The sequence below is a fragment of the Xiphophorus maculatus genome, chromosome 18 (genome assembly GCF_002775205.1).
Source record: "Xiphophorus maculatus strain JP 163 A chromosome 18, X_maculatus-5.0-male, whole genome shotgun sequence".
Lineage (NCBI taxonomy): Eukaryota > Metazoa > Chordata > Actinopteri > Cyprinodontiformes > Poeciliidae > Xiphophorus > Xiphophorus maculatus.
This window is the reverse complement of record NC_036460.1, coordinates 18,035,389-18,061,400: the sequence shown is the minus strand read 5'-3', so window position 1 is coordinate 18,061,400 and position 26,012 is coordinate 18,035,389. Positions and strand designations below refer to the sequence as shown.

Below are 26,012 nucleotides of genomic sequence, written 5' to 3'. Positions count from 1 at the left end.
GCTGCGCCTCTGTGAGGCCACTCCAACACAGACCATCGCAGCCTTATGAAATGGAGGGAAAGCGCACAGATCTGAGGGTGGGGACGGGGTTGTAACGCTGCTGAGCTGATGCTCCATCCCCTGTTTCTGCGTCCTCGTTACACATTTAACTCTCATCCAGCAGGAAGAGGAGGCGGAGGCGGATAGGCAGAGACAGACAGATGGACAACAGAGAGGGGAGGAAAGGAAGGATGCAGGGGAAGAGAGAGGCAGCAGAAGGCAAAATGAGGGGAGATAGAGGGAGGTTATAGGACGATGGAGGGGCCAGGTTTCTGTTTCTCCATAATCTAATCAGAGAAATGGCAGCAGTCAGAAATAGCCTAACGGACAGACTAAGAGCCTCTCTTCTTTCTCCTCCTCTTCTTCTTATTCCTGTCTTCCTCCACAGGGAAAGGTAAATGGATACACACACACACACACGCCCACACACACACAGACCCAAAGCACTCCAACTTCCTAAAACCATAAAGCGAAGATGCATATGAGGGTTAGAGGAGAAAGATGGGAAAAGCCTGGAGGTATCAGAGCAAAAGAAAAAAAAAACAACAAAAAAAACCTTGATCTACTGTCCATATGCAGCCATCTGCTGCCTGTTGCTCCTCATCTCTGGCTGTTTATCCTCATCAGCTCCATGCAGATGGGCTCGCAGCAACTTCACGGGTTATTCCCAACACCTTTTGCTAAAAAAAAAAAGGAAAGAAAAAAAACAACATACAAGTGAATGGTGTTGAAATGTTAAAGTTTCCAGCCAGAGATTTCTGTAAGATCAAGCTCACTGTGTAGACATGCCTTTTGATCTATAAAATGACACATCACTGTCAGTTTGCAGCTAAATTTTGCTGTAGGTAATTATTCAATCCAGATGAAACCGACCCTCCCAGGTGACGTCACAGAAGTGCTTTTGAATACATCGGATGTTTTTAATCGAAGTCCTCCTCTAAATGAGTTTACATGAATTTTGGTTGACCACAGCAACATGTTTAAGCTGTAAGTAACTCTGCATGCATGGATTTCTGTAAGTTTTGGTAACAAGACAACACTTTGAAGATGTTCATATACAGTGGACCAGGCAAGACTGCAATGAACAGATCCATCCATCCATCCATCCATTTTCTGTTCACCCTTGTCCCTAATGGGGTCGGGAGGGTTGCTGGTGCCCATCTCCAGCTACGTTCCGGGCGAGAGGCGGGGTACACCCTGGACAGGTCGCCAGTCTGTCGCAGGGCAACACAGAGACTTACAGGACAAACAACCATGCACACACACACTCACACCTAGGGAGAATTTAGAGAAACCAATTGACCTGACAGTCGTGTTTTTTGGACTGTGGGAGGAAGCCGGAGTACCCGGAGAGAACCCACGCATGCACAGGGAGAACATGCAAACTCCATGCAGAAAGACCCCGGCCGGGAATCGAACCCAGGACCTTCTTGCTGCAAGGCAACAGTGCTACCAACTGCGCCACTGTGCAGGCAATGAACAGATCTCATTTTTAAAGCCCTGCAATGATTATATCAGAGTTGGACACCCATTTGATGAATGGGTGGTTCTGCAGAACTTCCACATACCCTGCTACTTCTGCTGAACATACTTATTCTAATGGGCCCAGTCTGACCAGTAACATTCCCTGTCCTTGCCCAAGCCTGCAGTACAGCCTGTGTGATCATTTGATCAGTCAGAAAAAGAGAAACTAATCCAGAAAGCTCAAGTACTAAGACTGTATGTCCCACTCATGCACTGGGAAAATCCCTGGACTATTTAGTGTGACACAAGCAGGAAAATGGACACAAGCACCATTTTCCATCGCTTTTTATTGTCTGAGTGGTAATATACACGCAAAAGCAATCAGATGGAAACTTTTTAACAGGAGTGTAAATAGATTCCTGTTTGCATACAGTCACTATCATTGTCACATTTCAACATCTCCATCCACGGCCGTTTCCACCATGTTTTAGGAATCATCTTACTCAGACTCTGACTCAAACATTTAAGGTTGAACCTTTTGCAACTTAAAAGGCAACATTATTACTTCAGAGCCATGATGTTATAAATTCAACTACAGGAAAAGAGAGATTTAGATTTTTTTTTTCTAGCTTTAAAAAATAGGTTAAGACATACTAATCAAAAACACCTTAATACTTTAGATATAAAGTTTCTTTTGCCTGGCAGGTAAAGTGAATCTAGATGAAGAAAATACTTTTCTTTGATTTCCAAATACATTTAAAATATCAAAACAACAAAAAAAAACATGGTCTGAAACTATATTCATGCTTGTGTGTTCTGACTTTTTATTCAGGTTGACATTTTCCATAATTTCCTTATGTTAAATGTAAACAAAAAAATAGCCTTGCAATCACTACTTTCAAAATTTTACCTGCATATAATTGTTTCAAAAGTTGCCATAGTTCTTGCCTATTACAAGAAGCCAGATGATTTGTTTCAAAAGTGAATGACATGCAATTACACTTCCTCTTGAAACACGTTAGTGTAAATGTCAGTAAAACCAGCTGTGTGTTTGTTGCAGTTGGGGGGTCCAGGCACTGTAAGAGAGACGGTGTCCGTCCCCGACTTGCTAATTACTCCCTATGGACAACACATTCCTGCAGGCTGTTGTGTGTCTGTATGTGTGAGATGCTTTCACTGCCGCTTCCCTTCCCCGAGTCCAACTCGGACCCCCACATGGAGCAGAATTCCTACAAAATTCCCCTGTCATGTCGATTCACAAGGTGGACAAGCGTTATTGTTGTAGCAGGACTCTCATCCATCCATCCATCCATCAGGAGTGTCAGTGCCAGTCAAACAAAACAAAAAAACAGGAGAAAGAAAGGAGAGGAATTCCCCTTTTTTGTTGTCAAGGTTTTATTTACATGGTGTAGGTTGGGATACAAGGAGCAGAAACGTGGCTCCCTTACATTTGGCCGTTTGTCAACAAGGTGTTCAACACTTGAGATGTTAAATGGTGATTTTATTTCACGTTCCTACATTAACATGCATCAACAGACAACTTGTCATTTGATCTACTACTATTGCTAATTTACCTGCATTACTACATCTTTTTTTAATGCGGTTTATGAGTGTAGTTCAGCTTGTGTGGGTCTGTTCACCACTGATATGTGATAACACAAACAACTGAAGTGTCCTCTCCAGAAACTAAAGGTTTCTGTGAACTGAGAAGAAAATATGTCAGTAGTTTTCTTCTCAGCTAAACTCAACCGGCTGTAAAACTGCTGGTTTCGCCGCATAAATCATATCAACTAACCTTATAATATATATATTTAATAAATATTGTTTGATTTGGCTTTTAGTCTGCATTACGTAGTAAACATAACATTATCACTCTGTAACTACAGCTATATTGAAGGACAGTGCAGAGCGTGAGACAATGTCTTCACTGATGATGTATGGTCATGATGCTGATGCTCCACCTAAACATCTCTGAATAAATACGTTCCGCAGAAACACTGTTAGTCTTGGTTTTCCTATCTGAAAAATTGCCTACACTGTACTGCATGTTGTGGACACTTTGGCATGATGAATGAGAAGCAGTGAAGTTTCTCAGATGTGCTTTTATTAAGAACATCCATTGGTTACCATCCATCCTCTTGATGCTGGATAATGCTTCGGCTGCTGCTGCTGACGAGGTTTAGTGTTGTCGTGTTAGTGTTCAGGATTCAGCGGTGGACGGATGTCCAGCGTTCTCGATGAACTGTCCTCTCCCACAACCTCCAGGCGCAGCCTGGGCATGCTGTGCTCCTCCTGGCCTTCTGATTGGACGAACAGACGCAGCGTGCAACCCTTGGGCAACAGCTCCTGTTCGTACGCCGCAGCTAATTGGTTGACGACCCGTCGCTCAACCTGAGGGATCAGTAATGGGGTTAAGCAGAAAGCAGCGACATTACAGATTGATTTGCCATCCTGAGATGTCTTAAGAGTTTTTAGTCAGCAATTATACCTACATATTATCATTTTCAATCATTTGTTGCCTTTTAAGAAAATAATTCTTTACTAAACAAATGTTTCTACTTTACATTTTAGAATTGATAAATCAGTACAATCAGAAACGTATAATATATGTAATTATTATTTCAAATATGTTCTTTGTTAATCGACAGTCTCTGATTTAAAGCCTCAGTTGATGTTGTGGGTGTGTTTGTGCCTCCAGCAGACATTAGGCAATAAGCAAGATACACCCTGGACAGCTTTACCAATCCACCAACACAGAAAGCAGGACAGCATTCAGTTTTTTCCCAACTTTTTGACAATTTTCACCTAACAACAAAATTCAACGTAAACTGTTGAGAGTTTATGTCACACCAATACAAAGAACTACATAACTATAAAGTGGAAACAATATGATAAATGTTTGGATTTCTGTTTTACAAATAACAATCTGAAAAGTGTGCAGTGTGTTTGTATTTAGCCTCCCTGAGTCAATTCTTCCAGGAACCGACTACAGCAGTAAATTGTTTTGCAGCTTCAAACAGATTTTGTTCTAGGATAGATGATAGATGGAGTATTTAACGCCACCTATCTTCCCAACAACCGACTAGTTTTGCTGTCCCTCCTGCCAAAAATAAAGCACTCCACAGCACGACACTGTGGTGCTGTGGAGTTTCACTGTGGGGTTTGTGTGTTAATAATCAGGTTTTCAGCAGATATGGTGGCATATGGGCTGGGATGTTCTTGCAGTTTTTTCTTACCTATCTTCTACAAAAGCCAGATTTGTGGTAAGCACAAGTTTTCCAAACTGAGCAGTGAATATCTGCTGCTCCTCCAGAGTTCCCATGGGATCTTTACTGCTTCTCTTCTGTCTGAGTTGTGAGTTTCAAAGGTTTGAAAATGTGCCATGCTTTTCTGATGTTCGGATGATGAATGGAACAATTCTCCATGAGATGTTCAAGTTTGTCATTTTGTTTTGTAACGTAATCCTGGGTTAGACCTTATCCCTGACCTGTCTGGGTCTTTATGATGCCGTTTGTTCATCGATGTCCTTCACTGAACAGCTGGACTTACACTGAGATTAAATTACACTCAGGTGGAGTTTATTCACTAACAAGGTGACATCGGAGGGAAATTAGTTACACTGAATTCTATTTAAAGGAACTAGAGTAAAGAGAATTGACTATAACAGTCTTGGACTATCACATAAAATCACAGTAAAATATGCAGAGTTGGTAGCTATAATGTGACAAAATGTGAAAAAGGTTAAAGCTAAACGATTACCATGAAGCTTTAAGGGCACATCATGTGCTTTCCAAGATGTCTCAGTCTACATACCTCATGTTTTATGGAACGCGCTCCATAGTGCAGGTTATATCCACCCGCCAGTAGGTCCAGGACCGGGTGATCCCACTGAAGAGTGATGTCATGACGCTGCTTAGCCTGATGGAGAGATAGAGATGAGGTAATGTTATGTTGAGGGAGAGGATTACACCTGGAGTGCACGCAGCAACACACAAAAAAAACACACAATCAAAGAATAAAGGAGTAAACAAGACAAATGCAGCATCAGAGGGGAGATACTGTCAAGCAGAATGTCTGCCAGCGCTAATCAACAGGCCCTTAATGCGCTTTAATCAAACACCAGTCAATAGTAGTGATCAGAGCAGCTCATTTAGCTACTGATGTTAACACTTCATTCAATAAATAGGACACCATGTTTCATTGCAGATGCACAGCCAGGCAATAATGGCAACACTAAACATTTAATTCTCCTAATATGAGTGAACGACAAACAAATGGCGATTAGAAGATAATCAAATTTCTGTTGTTAGAAGCTCTGCCAGACACCGATAAGTTGTTGTGAGACTTAGACTAAAAAAATAATAAGGAACGGACAAGCAACTTTCAGAAGATAGATACGGTGAAAAGACGCATGAATCAGGCTTCGATCAGTCCCTTGTGGGGGCCATGTTGTCAGGACATCAGCCATAATATTAATAATTAAATTTTGATGAAGCCTCCACATGTTAAACACTGTAATCATGTTAAAGTGAGTAGCAGAGGCACACAATATTGATCTGCGCATTTTTTCCTGCACAGCTCAGCGGCTGCAGAATGAAGTGGGTGAGGCTGTGCAGTCCGACAGGAGGAGGCAAATACAGAAACTTCATGGGTGGAGCAAATGGTGTGAAACATTTCTTTCACCTTGATGAGTGACAGACTATAAATATACTTACATTATTTGTCAGAAACAAAATCTTAAACATAGTGTAAATAAAAAAAGTTGCCACTAAACCTTTTTGGCCCAGAAGTTGAGCTCTTTGCTGACCAGCTGCAGCAGCTCTGAGTAACAAAACGGCAGGAAGTACACGATTTCATTGATCCGACCAAGAAACTCGTCCCTCCGGAAATGAGCCTGAGGATGAATCAAAGAGCGAACAATGACAGCTGGAGCGTCACCGGCCAACTGAACTTGTTTCAAAACGAGCTGAGCTTCAGTTTTGTGTGTTTGTGAGCGTCTCTACCTTCAGGATTGGTCGGATCACCGTGTCTTTAAACTGCCGGGAGATTTTAATGTCGTCGCTTTTCTCAACATCCTCTGGGGATAAACATAACAATGATATGACAATGATCATGTAATTATCAAGTCATCTGAATAAGTTAGTATAGTGTTTAGTTTTATTATATTTACTAGATGTGCTTCATGCTAGAGTATTTCTCTCACCAAGTTTGTCGGCCAGTTTCCTACGACTGAGCTCCTCAGCTTCCTGCCGCAGTTGCAAAGCATGCTGGGCAATGTCTTCACTTGCAACATTTGAAGTCATGATAAAAATGGCATCCTTACACTCAATAGTCTTTCCTTTGCCGTCTGTGAGACGACCCTGAGAGAAGAGCAGCATGAAATCAGTCAGAGGGCCTCAGGCTTGTTAAAATATAAACTTGCAATGAATGAACGGAGTATTTTTGTAGAGACCTCATCAAACAGCTGCAGCATGATGGTAAGAACGTCAGGATGAGCTTTATCCACTTCATCAAACAGAACAACAGCGTTGGGGCATGCCTTCAACAACTTGGTCAGCTGACCCCCTTCCTCATGCCCAATGTATCCCGGAGGAGAACCAATAAACTTTGCAACCTGAGAAAAGAGAACCAGAAGATGAAAGGCCGATCAAACATCATGCAACAAAGAAATCTCTTTAGATGAATTTACATAATAATAGGCTTCATTCAACATGTACAATGCCTTGAAAAAAAATTACACACACAAACTTGTATTTTCTGTGGTAAACTTGATGCATAATTATGAAGTGAAAGAAAAAGGGTTTTAAAAATCTCTGTGGCAAGTATTTGTGTTCAGTCCTCTCTACATTGCTGCTCCTAAATAAAATCAAGTGCTTTAAAATGTCACTTGCTTAGTATAAGGAACCACCTGTGTATATCTTAAGTATAGTATAAATCCAGGTATGTGTGAAGGTCTGAACACAGCAGACAGAGCGGGGATATAAAGAAAACATCCCAAACTTTGAACATCTCATTCGAAATAGTTCAATCCGGTGCCTGAAAACTAAAAGAGTACAGTACGATTGAAATTCTGCTTCCACTGTAATCTGTGGCAAGGATGGAAACATAATGTTCTCAGATGCTCTCCATCCAATTTGACTGAGCTCGAGTTATTTAGAAAAGATTAACAAGTTCACTGCAGCCAACGGTGTTCCTACAAAATATTACCTACAGGGGACTGAATACAAATGAATTTGCATACTTTTCTAATTTTATTTGGAAACAATGTGCAAAACCATATTTTATTTCCCTTCCACCTCACCATTTTTACCATTTTACCTGGTAAAATACACTGAGGCTTGTGGTTGCAATGTGTAAAAATGGTAAATTCTAAGAGCTTCTGAATCCTTCCTTCTTCTAATGCAGAAGGAAGGAATTTAAAAAACTGTCTCCGTGGAGTGATCATCTTAAGGTGCCAATATTCATATTCATATATATATTTCCCTTACAAATAAACTTTTCACACTACCTCACATGTGTGGTCATTGAACAGACAACAATGTTATCTGAGAAAACTTAAACTGTCCTTTAGTCAAGGTTTTTACTGCCACTCATTAGATAGCTTGCTAAAATGTTCAACAGCAAGTCTGAACTAAAATGATTAGATGCAGTTCTTAAACACTGGAACATAATCCAACTCTGAATCCCAGATTAAATGTATCCATCATCAAACCCCCATAAAGAGGCATAAACAGTCAGAGCATTCATTTTGGTTGTTGCATTAATTATGAGATCATAAACAGAATTAATCCAAAATGTCACTGCCATAGATAGCAGACACAGAGTTACAGCAGCTCTCATTTGAAATGAGCTCACTTCGGTGGAGCAATATACTCAACAAATTATACATGACGGTTTTAAAAAGACATTCTGCGTTCGGTCTTCAATTCAAGGAAACTATTCACCTCGTGTTTTTCCTGGAACTCTGACATGTCCATGCGGATGAAACCCTGCAAAATAAAGACTCTCTATTAAAATATGGCTCCAACACATTGTTCATGTTCTTCACAGTCATTTTAAAATATAAAATACAAGCATTCATTATAAATGGAGGAGATATGTGCACATTGATCTGGGTTTGCATACCAGCAAAATCCCAAAACTGAAAAGTATGGAGGTGGGAAACGGAGAAAAGAGAACGGCTTCATTCACTTCCTTCACTGCCAATACCAAACTGCATCCATGCAAAGAATTTGTTCACACCTCTTCCTTCTGTTCACTGATTAGCCTGGGTGAAATTCAACTGGAGAAATTGAGCTCAATGGGAGAAACCCCAGATAGAGCATCGAAGGGAGTTAAGAATTTAGTGGTCAAGTCAGGATATAATTTCTTTACACAAAAATATTCTTTTACACTCCTGTATATCCAGACCTTTAAAATATGAATCTAGTTTCACACTTTTCCACACAGTGGAGAAACACTGGTGACATGTTGTGGGTTTAATGTGAACCTGGAGAGCAATCTGCTCCCACTTACACTGAAGCGCTCGTGTATTCATGCGATAACAAAACATACCTTCTTAATGTCTTTGTGCATGTAGCGAGCAACCTGTTTTGCCAATTCCGTCTTTCCTGTCACAGAACAGAGACATCACTTGTATTATTCCTTCTGTAACAGGAACAACCTCATCTGCCATTTAATTACTTTGAATTTGACATAAAAAAAACATCTCATGTGAAGTACGGCATCTTCTAAAACATTCAGTCAAGAAAACAATTTGACTCATTTGAGACTAAAAGACAATATTTTCCTCTTTGCTAAGTGCTTTGGCCTAAATCCCAGCACCACCTCCAATAAAGCATCCGATCATATCCGCTCTCCTGAAGCACTCATTAAGTTTGTCGGTAAAATATTCTGCATATAAATGCTCATATATGATATTGATGTCTTGTACTTGGCATGGGTGTGTGTGAGGGCTGTGTGTGTTTGTGGCTTGTTGCTGTGTTTAATATTGATGTCTCATGGCCAGAGTTTGTCGCTGAAGGGAATGGAGGATATGAACACTGCCTCTTCCTCATCTATCTCTCTGCCTTGTCATTTCATGATCTCTTTCTTTCTTTAGCCATCTATCTGGCCCTTAATATCTCTCTCTCTCTCTCTTCCTGCTACCTCTCTTCAAACTAACACATTTGCTGCTGGTAGAGGATGTTTAAGTTTCTTTGCAACAAGCCAAGCTTTGTTGCTTGATACTAAAAATCCTCTTGGAGGCTTTTATGTTCACTCAGTACTTCTTTGTCCAAAGTACTCCTAAGATCTATGTGCAGGAGTGTGGATCTGCTGCAACACAAAGGTGGAGGTTCTCTCAGTTTACACTCGTCCCCAGTGGATATCATTTCCTGAAACCACAGGCTGCTGTTGATTATCTTGCTCACAACAATAGTGTGTTACCAAGAGGTACTAATGTTTTAATGTGCAATCAGCTGTTTTTCTGACAGCTGCTCCACACACACAGCCAAGGGGGAGCTGTTCCAAACAAAGGCTATATATTGGATGGGGCTTTCTGCTGTCAATACTAATCAATTAAAAATACTGAATGCTGAGGGGAGATTTTGGCAAACATGTCTGAGGAAACCCTTCAAGCTAATAAACATTCAGAAAATTCTCAAATGTTTTGATGGCAATTCAAGTCAGGATGTGTTTAAAGAAATCAGAAACTCTTAAAATTTTGATCTCTAGCTACAATGTCTTGAATAAGTATTTTTGACATATTGCATTATAGCAATAAACCTCAATCTATTCTACAGGTGATTTTATCTGACAGACCAACACAAAGTATAGCAGTAAAATAAAAGGAAAGTGATACTACTACAACGCTTTCTACAACCTTTCATTGCAACTACAAGTTTTCTGAGGTATTCCTGTAGCAGCTTTATACATTTAGATATTGAGGTTTCATCCATTCCTCTGAGCAAAATAGGTGTAGCATTAGAGACTATGGCAGATGCCTTGATGTGCAGTATTAGTTTTAATCCACACATAGAATTCAGTAAGATCAAAAAGTTACATCTTGGTCACAAGAGCACATTTGTCCACAAGTCTGCTGCCAATTGTGTTTTAATAAACTAAAATATGCTTGTCTTTTAATCGCAGCTGTTTGAGTCAATTAGAAAATTGTTTAACCATTTTGACCTGAAAAGCATCAAAGCAAAGTTACAGGATACAATGTCTCTTTTCACTTTAAAAGTGTGTAGAATAAATTGTGTGTTCTTGCATTAAGACCTTTTAATTACAGCGCTGCTCACCTATCTAAAAAAAGATGAGGCTACTTGCTATAAATGCTGTTTTCTTATAATTCCATAACTCAGCATGAGAAAGTCTACATAGTTTTGAACTTCTTTAAAACTGCAAAATAAAGAAAGGCACTTAAGAGAGAAATACACTTGCTGAATGTAGATTAACCTAAGCCATTATGCAGTGGGTTTTATAATGCTATATTCCTTGTTAAGCGATTCCTTTATCCACAGATGAATGGAGTTCACTTCAAATGCATTAAAAAGCTTCGGAAGGAAAACAAGTATTGTATTTATTTCGGCTCCCCCAGCTGTTTTTTACATAAAATCAAACCAAGGTTGAAGAGAGGTGTGTCGAAGAAAGAAGGTACCAATTCCTGACGAGCCAAGGAAGAGGAAGACGAGAGGATGCTCTTCATCGTACCAGCCATTCTCCTTTCTTCTGATGGCTAGACACCACACAGAGAGAGAGAGAGAAAATAACCCCATTATAACATTTCCATTTGTTGCTTTTGCTTTCCATCAAGAATAACTGAGCTGACCTGAGGGTGGAAGGATTCCTGAAACTTTGATCAAAGAGTGAAAGAGCAGGGATGAGAAAAGGGTCAGAGACATTTGGTAAAAAAAAAAAAAAAAGAAGAGCAGAGAAAACAGAGCAAGAGAGCAAGACGAGAGAGCTCCAGAAAGCTACCCACGATGCATCTCCCCCCCGCCTCTGAGTCAGTGGGGCCATTAGCCAGCAGTAATTGTGTTAGCCTCTCTGGCGCAGCCATGTTGAAATCAGTTTAGCATAGATCGCAGCCTCACACACACTCTTGCTTAAAAAGGAGTGCCTACCCTTCCCTGCCATCACCCCAGCAACCAAACACACATATACACAACGGCAGGATGATGATGTGGACGGCAGGAGAGTATTTGACTGTGGTTTGAGGCACTTAAAGAAAAAGACACCAGAAAACTCTTCCAAATGTGAACCTGTGATCCAGACTGGGGTCCAAACCAGAGATGAACAGGGATGTGGCTGGGCTAATCACTGGAACCAGTGGATCCATTATTAACACAGCTTGCTTCAGGAAAAAAACCCCAACATGTTTCTGGTCTGATGGTGTTGGTTTGGGTTCTAATTAGAAGTTTATCAGCTTCCTATACACATATCACAGTTTTGTTAAGAAGTCCAGCAAAACATGCTGAAGATAAACCAGAAATTCTAATAAAGTTATTGATCTAATGTGACATGTTGGCCTTTTGAGGATGGGAGACATTTGTGTAAATTAGCTTCAGAGTGTGGCCACAAGTCCCCCATGAGTTTTAATAACTTAACACTTCCAGTAGAGAAGAATAACATATCAAAGACCAATCACCACAGCCATATCAATGTGGACCGTAATGCTGTGCCAAAGAACTATGTGGATACAATATTTTATAGGTTGAAATATTTCAAAAAGGGATGGGCTGGTTACTGGTATCGAGATATACCATTGTTATAAAAAGCCATGGTTTTAAACCAGCTAAAATGACCCACCTCCGGTTCTTACAATTTAAAATACTTTAAATGAGAGGATAGAGGACAGGCAGTTACCCTCCATCCCTCCCCCACATGTTGCTGTTTAAGGTAAAGAAACATTTTACACCAGTCTTTCAGTTAAGAAAGACAAACTCAGATGTTTGGAAATATTTCCTGCAAAGATTTGCATTAAGGAAACAATTTTAAAATAGCAGTTAAACTAAAGTTTTCTAAGAAAGCAACTGATGATTGTCCATTGGAGCAGATAGTCTGACTAATTCCCTTGTTATACTTGTGTTAAACTACCATCTTCCCATGACTGCAGGCATGTTAAAAAATTTTCCCATTATGCGGATTCAACAAACCCACAGTAAACCATTTGATAGAATTACTTCATGATGCAGTAGGGCACGTGTGGTTTCTATTGTGTGAGAGATGCTATTCTCACAAACTGATTCTAAAATCAAAACAACAATAAATAAACAAAGATATTGCAAAAAAAATTTAAGATTCTTTAGCCAGTGGCATTTTTTAAGCAGCTTGACAAGAAGGAACAAAGACAGAAAAGAGGGAGTTTGGGTTTATGAATAATACACCTGGTCTACCACTGAGCCATTATGTAACTCCAAACTAATATTTGAACTGTAATTATCAATATGACACATTATTTTTAATAGAGTAAAAAAAATGCTCGGTTTTTCCTTTTCTTCTTAAAAACAGGTATTTTCACTGAGATTTTGTATAAAGTGAGAATCCCATTTCAAATGCAATGCAAACCCTAAGTGATAATTACATCTGGCTGAATGGATGGACTTCATCAGTCACTGATTTTTTTATACATCTGTTACAGACTTCAGAGACAAAGGCCCAAAATTGGCAACGTTTCACATTTTCTTAATATACACATGAATAGAAATAATCTTATATGTCTTTCGTTTTAAAAACTACCACCAGTATCAAGGAACCTTTTAAATTTTATAGGTCTGAGAATAAAAAAATATATATTGTATTCAGTCAAAACTTACTGAAGATCAGTATCTGCCATGAAAAGCCTGATCTGTAAATCTCTAATAGAAGCATAATAGATCCTCAGCACAAAATGTTGCTTTTGTGCTCAACTTTCTGAATGAACAGCAATACTTTGAGCAAATCACTGCGCAATGAAGCTAAAATATGAAAACAACGGACATGGAGCATGTGACACATGACACAAGTGCTAAACTGGGTACTAATAGCTGATAATCAAAGAGGAAACGTTAGGATTAAGAGGAGGAGGAGAGAGGAAGCAGAGGGAGGAACAGAGATAAGGAGAGGAAAGAGGAGTGAAGATGTGGAAGGAGATAAAGAAGGGAAAGACAGAGAAGTGATGGAGATAAGGAGCCAGAGAATGAGGCAGAGAAACAAACGAGCGTGTCAGAGATGGACTGAGAGATGAAATGTGACAAGAGGGGCTCCGAAGCTCCGTCTGGTTTATCAATGGCTGCGTGAATGACAGGGTAACCTTCTGTGTTTTTGTGCGTCTTTTAGCTGATTGAGACTGACTTTGACAGAAGGGCACACTGACATTTCTGAGAGGACTCTGACAAGAAGAGGGAAAGGAAAGGGACACAAAACAAATGAGAGCTGGCTCTCCTGCACAAACACACACACGCAGAGGACAGTGTGTATTCTGCAGGTCTGGTTGGCTCTAACATGATTACAGAGGGATGATTCTCTTCAATAACTCTTAGCCCTGAGAGCTAAACCTGGATCAATCTAACCTCCTTCCTGTGTGTGTATTTATGTGGGTTTTGTGTATTTGTTCCATGTGGGTGTTTGCGTGTGTGCGTGTCTTGCTGCAGGCAAGCTGTTTGTCATGAGGAGTTATGGTGGAAACAACTGTTTTGAAGACATGACAACACAGCAAACATTTTTTTAATCTCTTGCCGTCTGGTCTGCAAATATTTACAACAACAATCAGTTCCGCAGACTGTCTGCAAAATTCATTTCCTCACTCACACACTGCTGTGGAATTAGATGAACAACATCGAAACAATAACATGATTAATCAATAAGTTGGTATAAAACCATTTATCAACAACTGAAAATACAAACTATGTTTTTTTAGGTAATTTATCAAGAAAAATGCCAATTATTTGCTTTGCTCTTTAGTCTTTAAATGATTGCTTTTAACCCTTTAAAGCCTGACAGAAAAAATAATTGCTTTGTTTTTTTTTTTAAACAAGACCATTTTTGGTATCAAAACAGATTATGGTTTTGCAGTCCTATAACTATCATAATACAATAGCCGACTTATTCTTTTACAAATAAAAATTACAGAGATCTCTTCTACCATTCCGTACCAGACAAAAAAGCATAAAATATATTTTGTAAAATGAAATCAATTAAGCTTTTTTAATAAAATGCTCACTTACAAACTCAAACTCAAACTCAAACACATTTGAGACATTTTGGTAAATTGTTGTTAACAGGAAAGCCGTTACTTAACTTTATCTATTCATCTTTAAAATTAAAGTGTCAATTCTTAAAGGTACATAAAAATTGCATGAAATGTATCTAGAGACAGATGTTTGTAAAATATTGCTTTTGAAATAAGATTTTGTTTTATACATGCATTTTAAATGGAGCTTGTGATTAAGCAGAACTGCATTTGAAACAGTATATTCCCAGGTGATTCTACTACTTTTTTATTACCTGACAAATAATAAACTGGCATTCTGATCAATACAGAAAAACTAACAATGCCATTTGTTGCTGTACAATATATAGCATACATTTGAAGTTCTTATTGCAGCCCTTTCTCTCTTCTTATCTCTGCATCCCTTTCTCATTTGTTGTCCTCTTATCTGGACCGTTTCCTTCTCTCTCTTTCCTGAACAATTTCCTCATCTGGAGATCTCCACTTCTCCACATGGACTCTCCCAGAGTTTGACTGATTGGTATAGCCTTTGATCAAACTGATTGAAAACCGCTGACACAGATACAAAGGTTCACATGATGATGTGTAACCTCTTCTTTCTTTGCTGTTCTAGAGATCCAAGTTTGTAATATGTCTGTTCTGATACAGATACTCTCTTTTAAATTCATCTGAATTTCTAGGAAGTTTTAAACCTTCACTTCAAAATGTACAAGACAAGAGATGATCCAATTTAAGTAAGGCCATAACTTGCATAACTCAGGATGGAGCGTAGATTTGAACTGACAACCCACCGGTTACAGGACAAAGCTCTATATAGTGACACACTCCTACTTATAAGCCACTTTACAAAACTGTCTGTTTTCACTGAAGTTTCAAACTGTGGTAAACGTTATTCTCAAGTTAGTTATTGCCATTGCAATGTCTGTCCTCACAGCAGATGAATGTCTCCATCTAGTTTTGGTAATAAGTTTATTTTCTCACAAATCTAAAGAGAAAATGTACAACATCATAAAGATAAGAAATGGCTTGACTGTAAGCAGCAGAAGCATTGCTGAACATTAACTCTCACTCTCTCATCTGCAGATCAATACGCCACATGGCCTCCATGGATGTCTGCTGTAATATCAGCTCTTTACTGTCTTTGGTGTTATTGTGCTCTAACTCATCCACCATCCTCTTTTCTCATCACAGGACTCAGCTTCTCAGTTCATGGCCCTCCATCGGTTCCAACGTTTTTGTTTTGCATCATTTTAAGTTGTTTCCCATTATTCTATTTGTTTCTTCTGTCCCGTTAACAGAATTTTACGCATCTGTCACTGATTGTAGTATGCAGACCGATGAAGCAAAGGAACATTCTGCAAATCTTTCATTTAACCACTAAAGCCTTTTTATACAATATTAGAAAAATATGAAAATATGCTAATAAACAATTCAATTGGTTTTTAAATAAGAAAATTAATGTTTGTTGCCTAAAATGCAGTAAATACTTGATCATTTGATTATTTATAGCAAATTAATTATGTCTTCAGTTAAAATTTTTTTTAAATGCTCAGCCCTTTCTGACAGATTTACCATTAATACAGTCTGATCTGCTGATTAATTTTTGGATTAACTTATTAAAACTGTGTAGTAGAAGTTGCTCAATAGCAGCTTTCTAAAATGAATTTGGACCAGGTGAAGCTAAAACTATGATACTGGAGGAGTCCTGCATAGAACATGTTTATAGACAAAGAAGGTTTTTCATCTTAAAAGGAAAATATATCTAAATCTAAATATTGTACATTCTTGGCTTAATTACTGCTATAAATATGTTGTTCTTTCAGCAAATGGCAATTTTTTTTAGTCTGCATACTCCTGTTAACCATTAAAAGAATACTACATTAGTTAACGATTATTTCATTAATTAATTAATACCAAATTAATCTGATTAATCATTTCAGCTCTAAGACATTTAGAAGCTACAAAGTTGAAAAGAAAAGAAGGCTGAGTGAGAGCTGAGAGATGGATATTCATGGCAAACAGAGAAGAAGAGAAAGCAAAGGGAAAGGAAAGAGAGATAGAATGGGGGTAAGCAGAAAGATAGAGGGAGAAAAGGAGGAGGGGTATAGGGTCTGTAGTATGTATCCTCTCTTTGTAATTGTGTTAACTGGCGGCTCCAAGCCTGGCCTCTTCAGCTGTCTCACACACACACGCACACGCACACACACACACACACACAACACCTGTGCACAACTGACAGCTCATTCATCACAATTAACCAATTACAGCCTCCGCCGGTCTGTCTGATCCCGCCTACAGCTGCAGGGAAGAGAGGAGAGCAGGAGGGAAAACGGACAAGAGTACAAAACACAAACAAGGGCATCAATGCGAAGACAGCCATGTTGTAAAGTGAAGCTCCAACATGCACCTGCAGACGTTTTCTGCATGCATTCTGTAACATCCCTTTATAATTGTCTCTGTGCAAGTGTGTACCTGAAGCCACGGTATTGATGGCCCCTTCCTGACCGATGATGTGCTCCTTCAGCCTCCTCTCCAGGGGGAACCTCCGCCTTTCCTCTGCCTCTCGACGCGCTTGCAGCTCCTTAAACTAAGCAGAGATGAAAAAGATCAGCTCACAAGAGAGTCAATGAGTCTGGAAGCGGGAGGAGATGTATGAGGGAGTACTGAGGGAAATCAAAGTGTAATAGGCTTTCAAACGGAGGCTAAAAGACTAAATAAATACTGTGCTTCTGCTGCTCAGTGCCGGTGGTGCAAGTTAGGAATGTGACTCGCTCGTCACGCGAGTCCGACATGAACACGGACTCGCGTGTTTCTCCCTGCTGCCTATTTTCTTATACGAATGACTGAGTCTCTGCTTGTCTAGGGTGTTTACATGTTTTACTGTTTATAAAATCCAAAAAAACTGGGGACTTAAATGGTGTTGTTGCTCTTAAATCATAAAAACACAATGACTGTTTTAAAATGTGTCAGATAGTTGTGGAGTCTCTCTGCATAGTGAGACGAAATATCAAATTAAGGAAATTTTTGGGAAAGAAACACAAACAGCAAACAAAACAAGATGAGTGAGAGATTCTTGAAACAAAATGAAAATTTCAGAACATCAAAATAAAAACTTGTTTTAAACATGAGAAATCTGAAATTATAAAGAATGGGAATAAAGCAATATTAGTGGTGTATTGTAGCAGAGCTTTAATTTGGGATGTAAAGGAGGTGATGCATAACAAAAGATGTAAGAATAAAAATGAACACTTTAGAAGTCCAAAATATTAAGTCAGTGTTATTGTGCCATTCTCATGGGAGTTCCTACACATTTCGTTAACTTCAATTCCCCTACCTTTCAGACTCAGATTACATGTTTTTTTCAATTGTATACAGAAATATTCACAAAAGGAATTCATCCTGTTTGACTTAAATTCTTAAAAATTCAAGAAACACAGAAGAGTCTTGGTGGATTGATGGATACAACTTTCATTAGAATGGATAGAAAATATTTCTGCCTGAGTGATGCTGTAAAAACACAGAAATCGCACAAAAATGATTTTTCTTCCAAAGCCTGGTCCACAAAATCAAACGGGTTGTAAAACGCAAATATTCCTTCATATATTATTAAATAAAAAGCATCTATCCCTTTATTTTATTTTATAAGGTTTTAAATCACAAAGCTGCAGTGATCCATTTGCTACGTTCTTCATTTCATCACCTCTCTTTAAAACCTTTCCTAATACAGGTCCTCCTCTACCAGTGCTTTCCCCTCCGATGCTTTGTACTTGTTTAGTTTCTCTTTGTTTCTCACAGCCACCCCATGACTCATTTATCCTTCTCTTTTTTGTCTCCTTAGACTCCAGGTTTTCCCCCTGCAGTGGAGGCAAACTGTTTATTCTCTCTCTCCATCTTGCTTAGCTGCAGCCTGCTGTCAAGCTGGTGGATAACTATGGATAACTTGAGTTTTATCCATCATCCATCCATCCATCCATCTATTTACTAACACCCTTGTCCCTTAGAGGGGTCAGGAGGGATGCTGGTGCCCATCTCCAGCTAACGTTCCGGGCGAGAGGCGGGGTTCACCCTGGACAGGTTGCCAGTCTGTCGCAGGGCAACTTGAGTTTTATTAAAAAAATAATAATAATAATAAAAAAAAGACAGGACCTACTTGCACTACTATATAATGGTGAAGCATAAATGGACATATGGAGAAACTGAGCTAAAGAAGATGAAAGCAAAAAAGGCATATTTCTTCACATTGTAAAACATAATTAATAAAGAAAGTAAATCTACCCTTTCAGCAGCAGAGATCATTTTGTGTTTTAAAAAATGTCAAAATGTGTATCCCTTTCCCTATAAAGCAATAACGAGTATTTTCTTTGCATAAAACCTTAATTATACATTATTCTTTGCACATCAGAGCTCAACTATAGTCCAGAAAGCTTTGAAAACTACATAGAAATGTCACAGGCTTGCCTTTTATGACATGTTTTACACAAGCTTATAAACAGCTTCAAAATCTAATAACACCTATCACTTTCACCATCTCCAGAGAGCTGTTATTGTAGAGCAGAGGTTACACATAGACGAACCACAAAAATGATCATTCCGCAAAGGGTGAAAACAGAAAGTAGAAAACAGTATATCTTGAAACAACAAAGAAGTCAATTATGCAAGCTTGTAAAACAAATAAATGTGCAGTATGGATGTCAACATATGTGACATCAAAGTAAATTTGTGTATCTGAAAATAGAGTTAAATCTGGTATATTAACTGAAAAGTTTTACCAACAGTGAACTATCCGTTATGTCTCAGCTGTAATTTACACCCATTCATATTCTCTATTATTTATGCAGGTGGAATTTACTCTTGAAATTTATCTTTATCATTTTCAATCCTTCAAACTTTGTGATCTGAAAGTTAACGTATGCTTACTATATATTTTTTTATCCTGTTCTTATAAATTCTTATATTATGGTACTTAAAGACCAATTGGGATCCACTGAACAGGTCAAAGCTTCACCAAAACTAAAGATCTGAAGGCAGATACAAAAATTCATCTAAATGCTTCCAACCCAAAACAACATGTCCTCACCAATGACTTAGCTCTGTTCTCAATCACAGTTTTGACCCCAGTTAACCTCTACCAGCTTTTAAAACTTAAATACTCAACAGCACCTGTCAGTCAGTGACGACACAGACACAGACCTCCTGAGGAGTGTCGGCCAGTGAGCACGATGTGAAGTCACTGAGACAGATGTCCATCGAGTGAATAGACCTGAGAATTTCAGACTAGGAAGAGGGACAATTGGAAGAATAAAAATTGCTTGCACATTGTGCAGAGATTAGATGCAAACAAAATGAAATGAATCACTGTGCTTGCATGAAAGCGCAGTGTGGGTTATACCTTGCCCTCCCACTCCTGCAGAACTGTGTTGACTTCTCCCTCCTTTGCATAAGCCCGGGCCGTGTGTCCCAAGCTATTGGTTTGCAGCGGGTTGGCACCTGTAGGCGATACAATACAAATTTACAGTTGATACATAATATCAAAATCATTAACAGTTTAGTTTCATGCTCTAATTTAGCAGCCATTTTTCATCCTATTAAAATAATACAGACACACTTCAGTAGGAAGAACAGAGATTGTCTAGTTAAGATGGTGTTAAGAGGTCAAACTGGTTTAATGATTACTGTGGCCTTCTGCAGTGAGTTGGAAGACCCATGCAATGCCTCTGTAGGGGGTTTCATATCTGCAACGTGTGCCAATAATTTACCCATGACCTCTCCAACCAGGCATTAAGACCCTGGACTCTTGTACCAACTAAACACATAGTAGGTTGTTTAACCTTAGCAACAAGTTCAGTAAAAGAAAATAGTAGTAAATGGAGTAAGACTGTGAATGCTGAATTAGCATAATGTTACAGCAGGTGCAAAGTGTGGCAGCCCTAGATAGAGATTGGTCAGGAGGTTTAGTGTCTTCTGCATTGTGCTCCATCATTTTTATCTATTTCTTAAGGATTTTATATGTTTAAGCCACAGAAAGTCATATATAACTAAAATTGAAAAGAAATGTACATGTGGCTTACAATTAGTTTTTCAAAAACATTTGGCATACATTTGTATTTAGCCTTTTATGAGTTCACACTTTGGAAACCAGAGGTACATGTCAAATTAAAATATGACATGATGAGACTCTTATCATATTAAATGTACCTTTTGAAAATAACAATCTTTAAGCAGGAATTAAATTTTTAAGGAGCCCACATTTCTGTATCTAAACCACTTTTTTATTGGTTTGGTGCAATATTCTAATTTTCTGATAAATTAAATGTTTGGGTTTTCATTTGCTGCAAGCAGAAAGTCAACATAAGTAACAGCAATACAAGCTGAACATCAACTCGTGCTAAAGCAGAGTTAATGTTCAGAATGATATATTTATATACCAAATGTATCATTGTAATATCAGTGGGTGCAAGTGATTGTAGAGTAATAGGTGCCTAATGTATTTCAAATATGAACTTGTATTTTTCATACTAATATAATGTTTAGTAAGTTGGACAGTCTCATGGCAGCAGATGCTCACAGTGGTTACAAATGACATTGCTTAATAGGCTAGAGGTCACAGAGTGATGGAGGCACAGATGAGAAAGAGAGGAAAGAAAGCAGGCATATGCCACAACTCGTATCATCTGCCCCATACATATCAATAGTATTTCTAATCTCATGCAGCCCTTAGTCTTGCCACAATTTCTCAGCTGAAATTGGATTTAGACTTTGACTGGGCCATTCAAAATACTTACATGGAATGGTTTAAATCAAATAATATGGACGCTGCAAAGTCTGATTACGAAGGGTTGAATATGTTATGCACTTTTTAGATTTTCCTTGCTACAAATTTTTAAAAACTGGTTCCCTTTGCGATAAGAAAATGTTCTGTATCGGTCGCTCACAGAAATTCTCAATGAAGTAGATTGACAGTAGTTGTAAAATGTGAAAAGATTTAGAGGAAAGAATACATTTACAAGCACTGGACCTTTACAGGTCACATGATCACTATACATCATAAAATCCCGCCAGATAGAATCCAACTACAAAACTTAAATATGTCACACAGTTAATGTAGCTCAATTATTATGTAAATATCAGACTCTAATCTTTGGCATTTGAATTATGAGAATTGTTTGCAAAAATAAAAATGTTTATGTATCGACACATGTAATGAAGCCTGTAGTTATAAATAAAATGATTTATGGATTAAAAATTATCTGTAAAAAGTTTACAAAAGTGTAAAAAAAAAATTTATATGAAATCTGTCATTAATGAGTAGTTGGCTGTAGTTGATCAAAGGGAAGCAATATAAAAAAAATTACAATACCCATCGTCCAAAGTTACTCTCTAGCAGAGATGGGATATAATCAATGCAGGTAATGGCTGATCTTATTACTCTGAGGCCAGACTGCAGAGACTAATAATCATTTTGCTGATTATTGATAAATCCTTAAATTTCACGACCCGCTCCCAAAGCTATCGATCCTGACAACAATACACCACTAACAGTCCCCCAAACAACAAAAACATGAGGGAGCAAAGCAATAAAGCACCCCACACCGCACACACACAAACACACACTGTGGACATAATAAATAGCATCATTTAGGGCTTTAATATCAGGCCAACCCTCTGGGCCATAGCACTTTATAACAGGATCAACACTAACACACAAGTAGACACCCATACACACACATATCCCAGCTGAACATTGGCTTTCTTTCTGTGTCACCCACACACAATCTCACACATCCCTTCATTAGGAGTGCTTTAGTTATGCCTATTAGGATTCCCTCCTCTTTCCCATTTCCTCCTCCCTCTCTTTCTCTGCAGCTGGTGGGAGAGAGCCCCTGCTGGTCTTTATGCATATGTGTTGCTCCTGTGTCTGTTTTTGTGCGCCAGTGAGCATGTGTGTGTCTCTTCTGGCCTCCCACCACCTACAGAGTTACCCATTACTCAGTGCCCCTGGCCAGAGGCCTGATGTGGAGCAGGGGGAGCAGCTAGAGAGGTGCTGCAGGTAGGGTGGGAAGACTGTAGGACGCGGTGAAGCCTGAGGGTCGGCCTGGAGACTGTGATGGATGAAGATGGGAGCCAAGGTCCAGCTCAGGCCAAAAGAGCAAACCCACAGCTACAGGAGTAACGTGGGTGCATGCAAACACAGGGGAAATAACAAGCTAAAGGAAAGGCATGGACACATACAGTGCATCAAGATAAAGACAGATAAGAAGACCAAATGACACCTAACCCAACTTTTTCAACATGATGCAAAACTAAGAAGGATGTAAGGCAAATAAAGGAAGAATAAAAAGAAAGACCTTAAGGTTTGTCAAAATTGTTTAACACAAATCATAAGATAATACTTTATAAAATTCTCCTATTTTGCATAAATTTGCAGAAGGTAACAGCAATGAGGGCGATTGAAAGCTTGCTACGTTTTTGAATGTTATTGGCCATGATGGTGGCGCCAAGCCAGCAAAAGACCCCCGTCGCCCGGGCAACAACCAAATCTGTCATTAATCTGATTGTCTTAAAACAAATGTCCCTGCTTTGTGAAATTTCTTACCTTTTTAATTCAAAAATGTTTCTGCAGAACATTTGATCTAGTTAGACGAAGTGATTTGTTTAAGCGCACTCGCAGATGTGGGGCTGAGACGGGAGGGACGGGGGACAGAGCTTCAGATGCGCCATCAATCATAAACATAAGCAAGACATTAATACAGGCTTTTGTGTGGGTTTGAGGTGGTTAGGGGTGTTTTGTCCAAAACGGAATGGTATTTTATTAAAGATGCAATCAGCCTAAAAAGAAACAACTGCATGTCGTTTCCAAGCTAAAAAAAAAAGAAAAAAAAACAATCACAGAATGTATGAATATATATGTATGGTAACTGAATGGAAGTGTAAGTGTACAAACACACATGGCATATGTAATATAACATCATGTAAAAACACTTCCTGCAGTTGTGGAGATATCCCAAGGGCACGTTCTGTGTTCACAGTTCAACAAGGCATAGCTTGTTTAAGAACAACTCAGCTGGAAGCAGAGCAAGATACGCTGCCCCAGGGTGTGTGTGCATGTGTGTCTGCATGCTGGGGGAGCTGAGTCAACGACAGGTGTAAAGGGGGCTGGGAAAGATGAACAAATTATGCATTCTAGATGAGTTTTGTAAACCTTTTCATATCAATTATAGCAACTTATTTAATTGATAAAAAGAGTGAGATTCTAATTTATTTCTCTCTGGTATTTCATAGTTATTTCTGTGACCATGGAAGCCATTCTCATAACTATCACTTTTAAATGTTTTTTAAACACAGGAAACATTTCAGACAAGAAGACAAAATGAAAAAAAATTGTTTCAGCTTTTTAAAACTGATGCCAACAGTTCAGGAAAAAACTGCTTTTTGCCGTTAATCCCCAAGAAAGATGTCTTTTTCTCAAGCATAACATCTTGATTCAAATTTCTGCTTCAGCACATGCTTCAGTCTGCCCTGGTTTTCAAGGGCAGTGTGCCTTGAAAACCAGGGTTGGAAAACACTGATCTAGAGAACACTACTGTTTCCAATGTCTCTTTTCAAAATGTATCAGTTCAGTCAGAATTGACAGAAGAGATCTATGAACAGGAATTTTATAGTCTTGCCAAAAATCCTCCTAGGTTTAGGCCATTAGGTTTTAACACTTAATGATTTAATAGGATCTACACCCGTGTTTCTCAGTCCTGGTCCACAGAGCCAATTCGCCACATCACATGGTTGGACCACCTCCTCAGTATGCCATCAGGTGCTGTAGAAACCAATTAGTCATTCATTCATTTATGTCAGGCAAAAGCAAAACACCTAAAACATACTCTGTTTCCTGACGCAAGTCTTTTGACGTCACCAACAACTTTTCTTTCAGGTTTGATCATCTTCTGAAGAAGGCTCTTCTAATGGAAACCATACCCACAACATGATGTTGCCACCACTATGCTTTCTGGAGCAGATGGCGTGTTCAGTGTTTTACTTTTTCCACCAAACAGAGGACTCTGTATGTAGACATAAAGTACGGATTTAGGCTGAACTGACCAGGACACTGTATACCGAAATCTTCAACACTTGCACTTTTTGGGATCCTCATAACTCTGACATCCTCCTTGGTCTCCAGGTTAGAATCTGACAGGTTTTTTGAGGTTGGGAGTAGCAACCTACCAGCCTCCAGAAGCATGCGGACAGCGTGTGGGTCGTCAGCCAGTGTGGCGTAGTGAAGCGCGGTGCAGCCACGGAAACCAGCTCTGCTGCTGAGCCTGCTGCTGAATTCATCCTCTCTGGATACCAGCACTATATAAAACGTGTATAGAGACAGAAGAGATAATGAACCAGAATCTAGAAGATCTTTCTTTATCTAGCAATTGTCCCCCCAAATTTTATCTCTACTGTCTAACATCATAGTATAGTCCAGGTTATGTATTAGGAGATTTCTTTCTCCGTTCTTTTGTAATAATAGAGATGCTTTATCACTCTGTCCTTAGTTGTGTTTCATAAAAACATTCATCTATTCCATCATCCATTTTTATTTTCTCTGCCTCTTTTCTCTCCTCTTGTGTCCATCAAAATCTTTCATCACCTTCCCCTCCCTCCATCCTTATAACTTTGCCTCATCCATTTCCAGAGTTCCTCTCCACTCCTGGTATCTTTCTCCCTGCAACCCCCTAAACATCCACATCTTCCTACTCCTCCATCTTTAACCTTCTTTTCATCCTTATTCTTTCAGTGCCTTCCTCTCTCCCTCCTTCCTTGCTTCATCAGTCTTCCCCATCCTCTCTGATAGTCTCCTTCTGCAGTGTGTGCATGTGTGCGTGAAACACAGGGTGGGATAATCATGGCTAACCCAATAAAGCGTCGCACAGACCCCCCTAGCCCATCCATCAGTGAGCGTCTGGGAAACGCTTCCCCACGCTATGCCGGCCCCACGTGGACCCAAACCTGACAGCCATATAAATGTCTGCAATATACATATCCCGTATAAATATGTCTGCAGAAACCCAACACAGACTGGATGGTGGGGGGTAAAGTGTCGCTGCATATGTGTGTGCGCCCTCATGCATGTATTTGTGTGAGTAACTGAGTAGCTTGGAACAAAAACAAATAAAAAATACATTAGTTGTCACCGAATATATAAAATAAATAATACAGAAGGAATCGAACATGTGCATAAATGTAAATTCTTATGCAAATTATTACGTCTCATAATATCTGCAGGTTAGCGTGTGTAATAAAACAACAACACACGCACACAAGAAGGCAGCTGTGAAGT

General features: G+C 39.1%; 1 protein-coding gene across 1 annotated transcript in view; it reads right to left on the bottom strand.

The window, feature by feature from the left end:
- Positions 1-2,885: 2,885 nt before the first annotated feature.
- The window catches only part of clpb (ClpB homolog, mitochondrial AAA ATPase chaperonin), a 34,611-nt gene continuing 11,484 nt past the window's right edge, over positions 2,886-26,012 (bottom strand). The window contains exons 5-16 of the mRNA XM_005803400.3: positions 24,908-25,036; positions 20,085-20,182; positions 17,168-17,282; positions 11,144-11,221; positions 9,058-9,113; positions 8,448-8,492; positions 6,956-7,117; positions 6,707-6,863; positions 6,507-6,580; positions 6,278-6,397; positions 5,317-5,421; positions 2,886-3,894 (exon numbers count right to left, since the gene is read on the bottom strand). Of these exons, the coding sequence (XP_005803457.1) occupies positions 3,697-3,894; positions 5,317-5,421; positions 6,278-6,397; positions 6,507-6,580; positions 6,707-6,863; positions 6,956-7,117; positions 8,448-8,492; positions 9,058-9,113; positions 11,144-11,221; positions 17,168-17,282; positions 20,085-20,182; positions 24,908-25,036 (1,337 nt within the window). The 3' untranslated portion in view covers positions 2,886-3,696. The remainder of the gene's footprint in view (positions 3,895-5,316; positions 5,422-6,277; positions 6,398-6,506; positions 6,581-6,706; positions 6,864-6,955; positions 7,118-8,447; positions 8,493-9,057; positions 9,114-11,143; positions 11,222-17,167; positions 17,283-20,084; positions 20,183-24,907; positions 25,037-26,012) is intronic.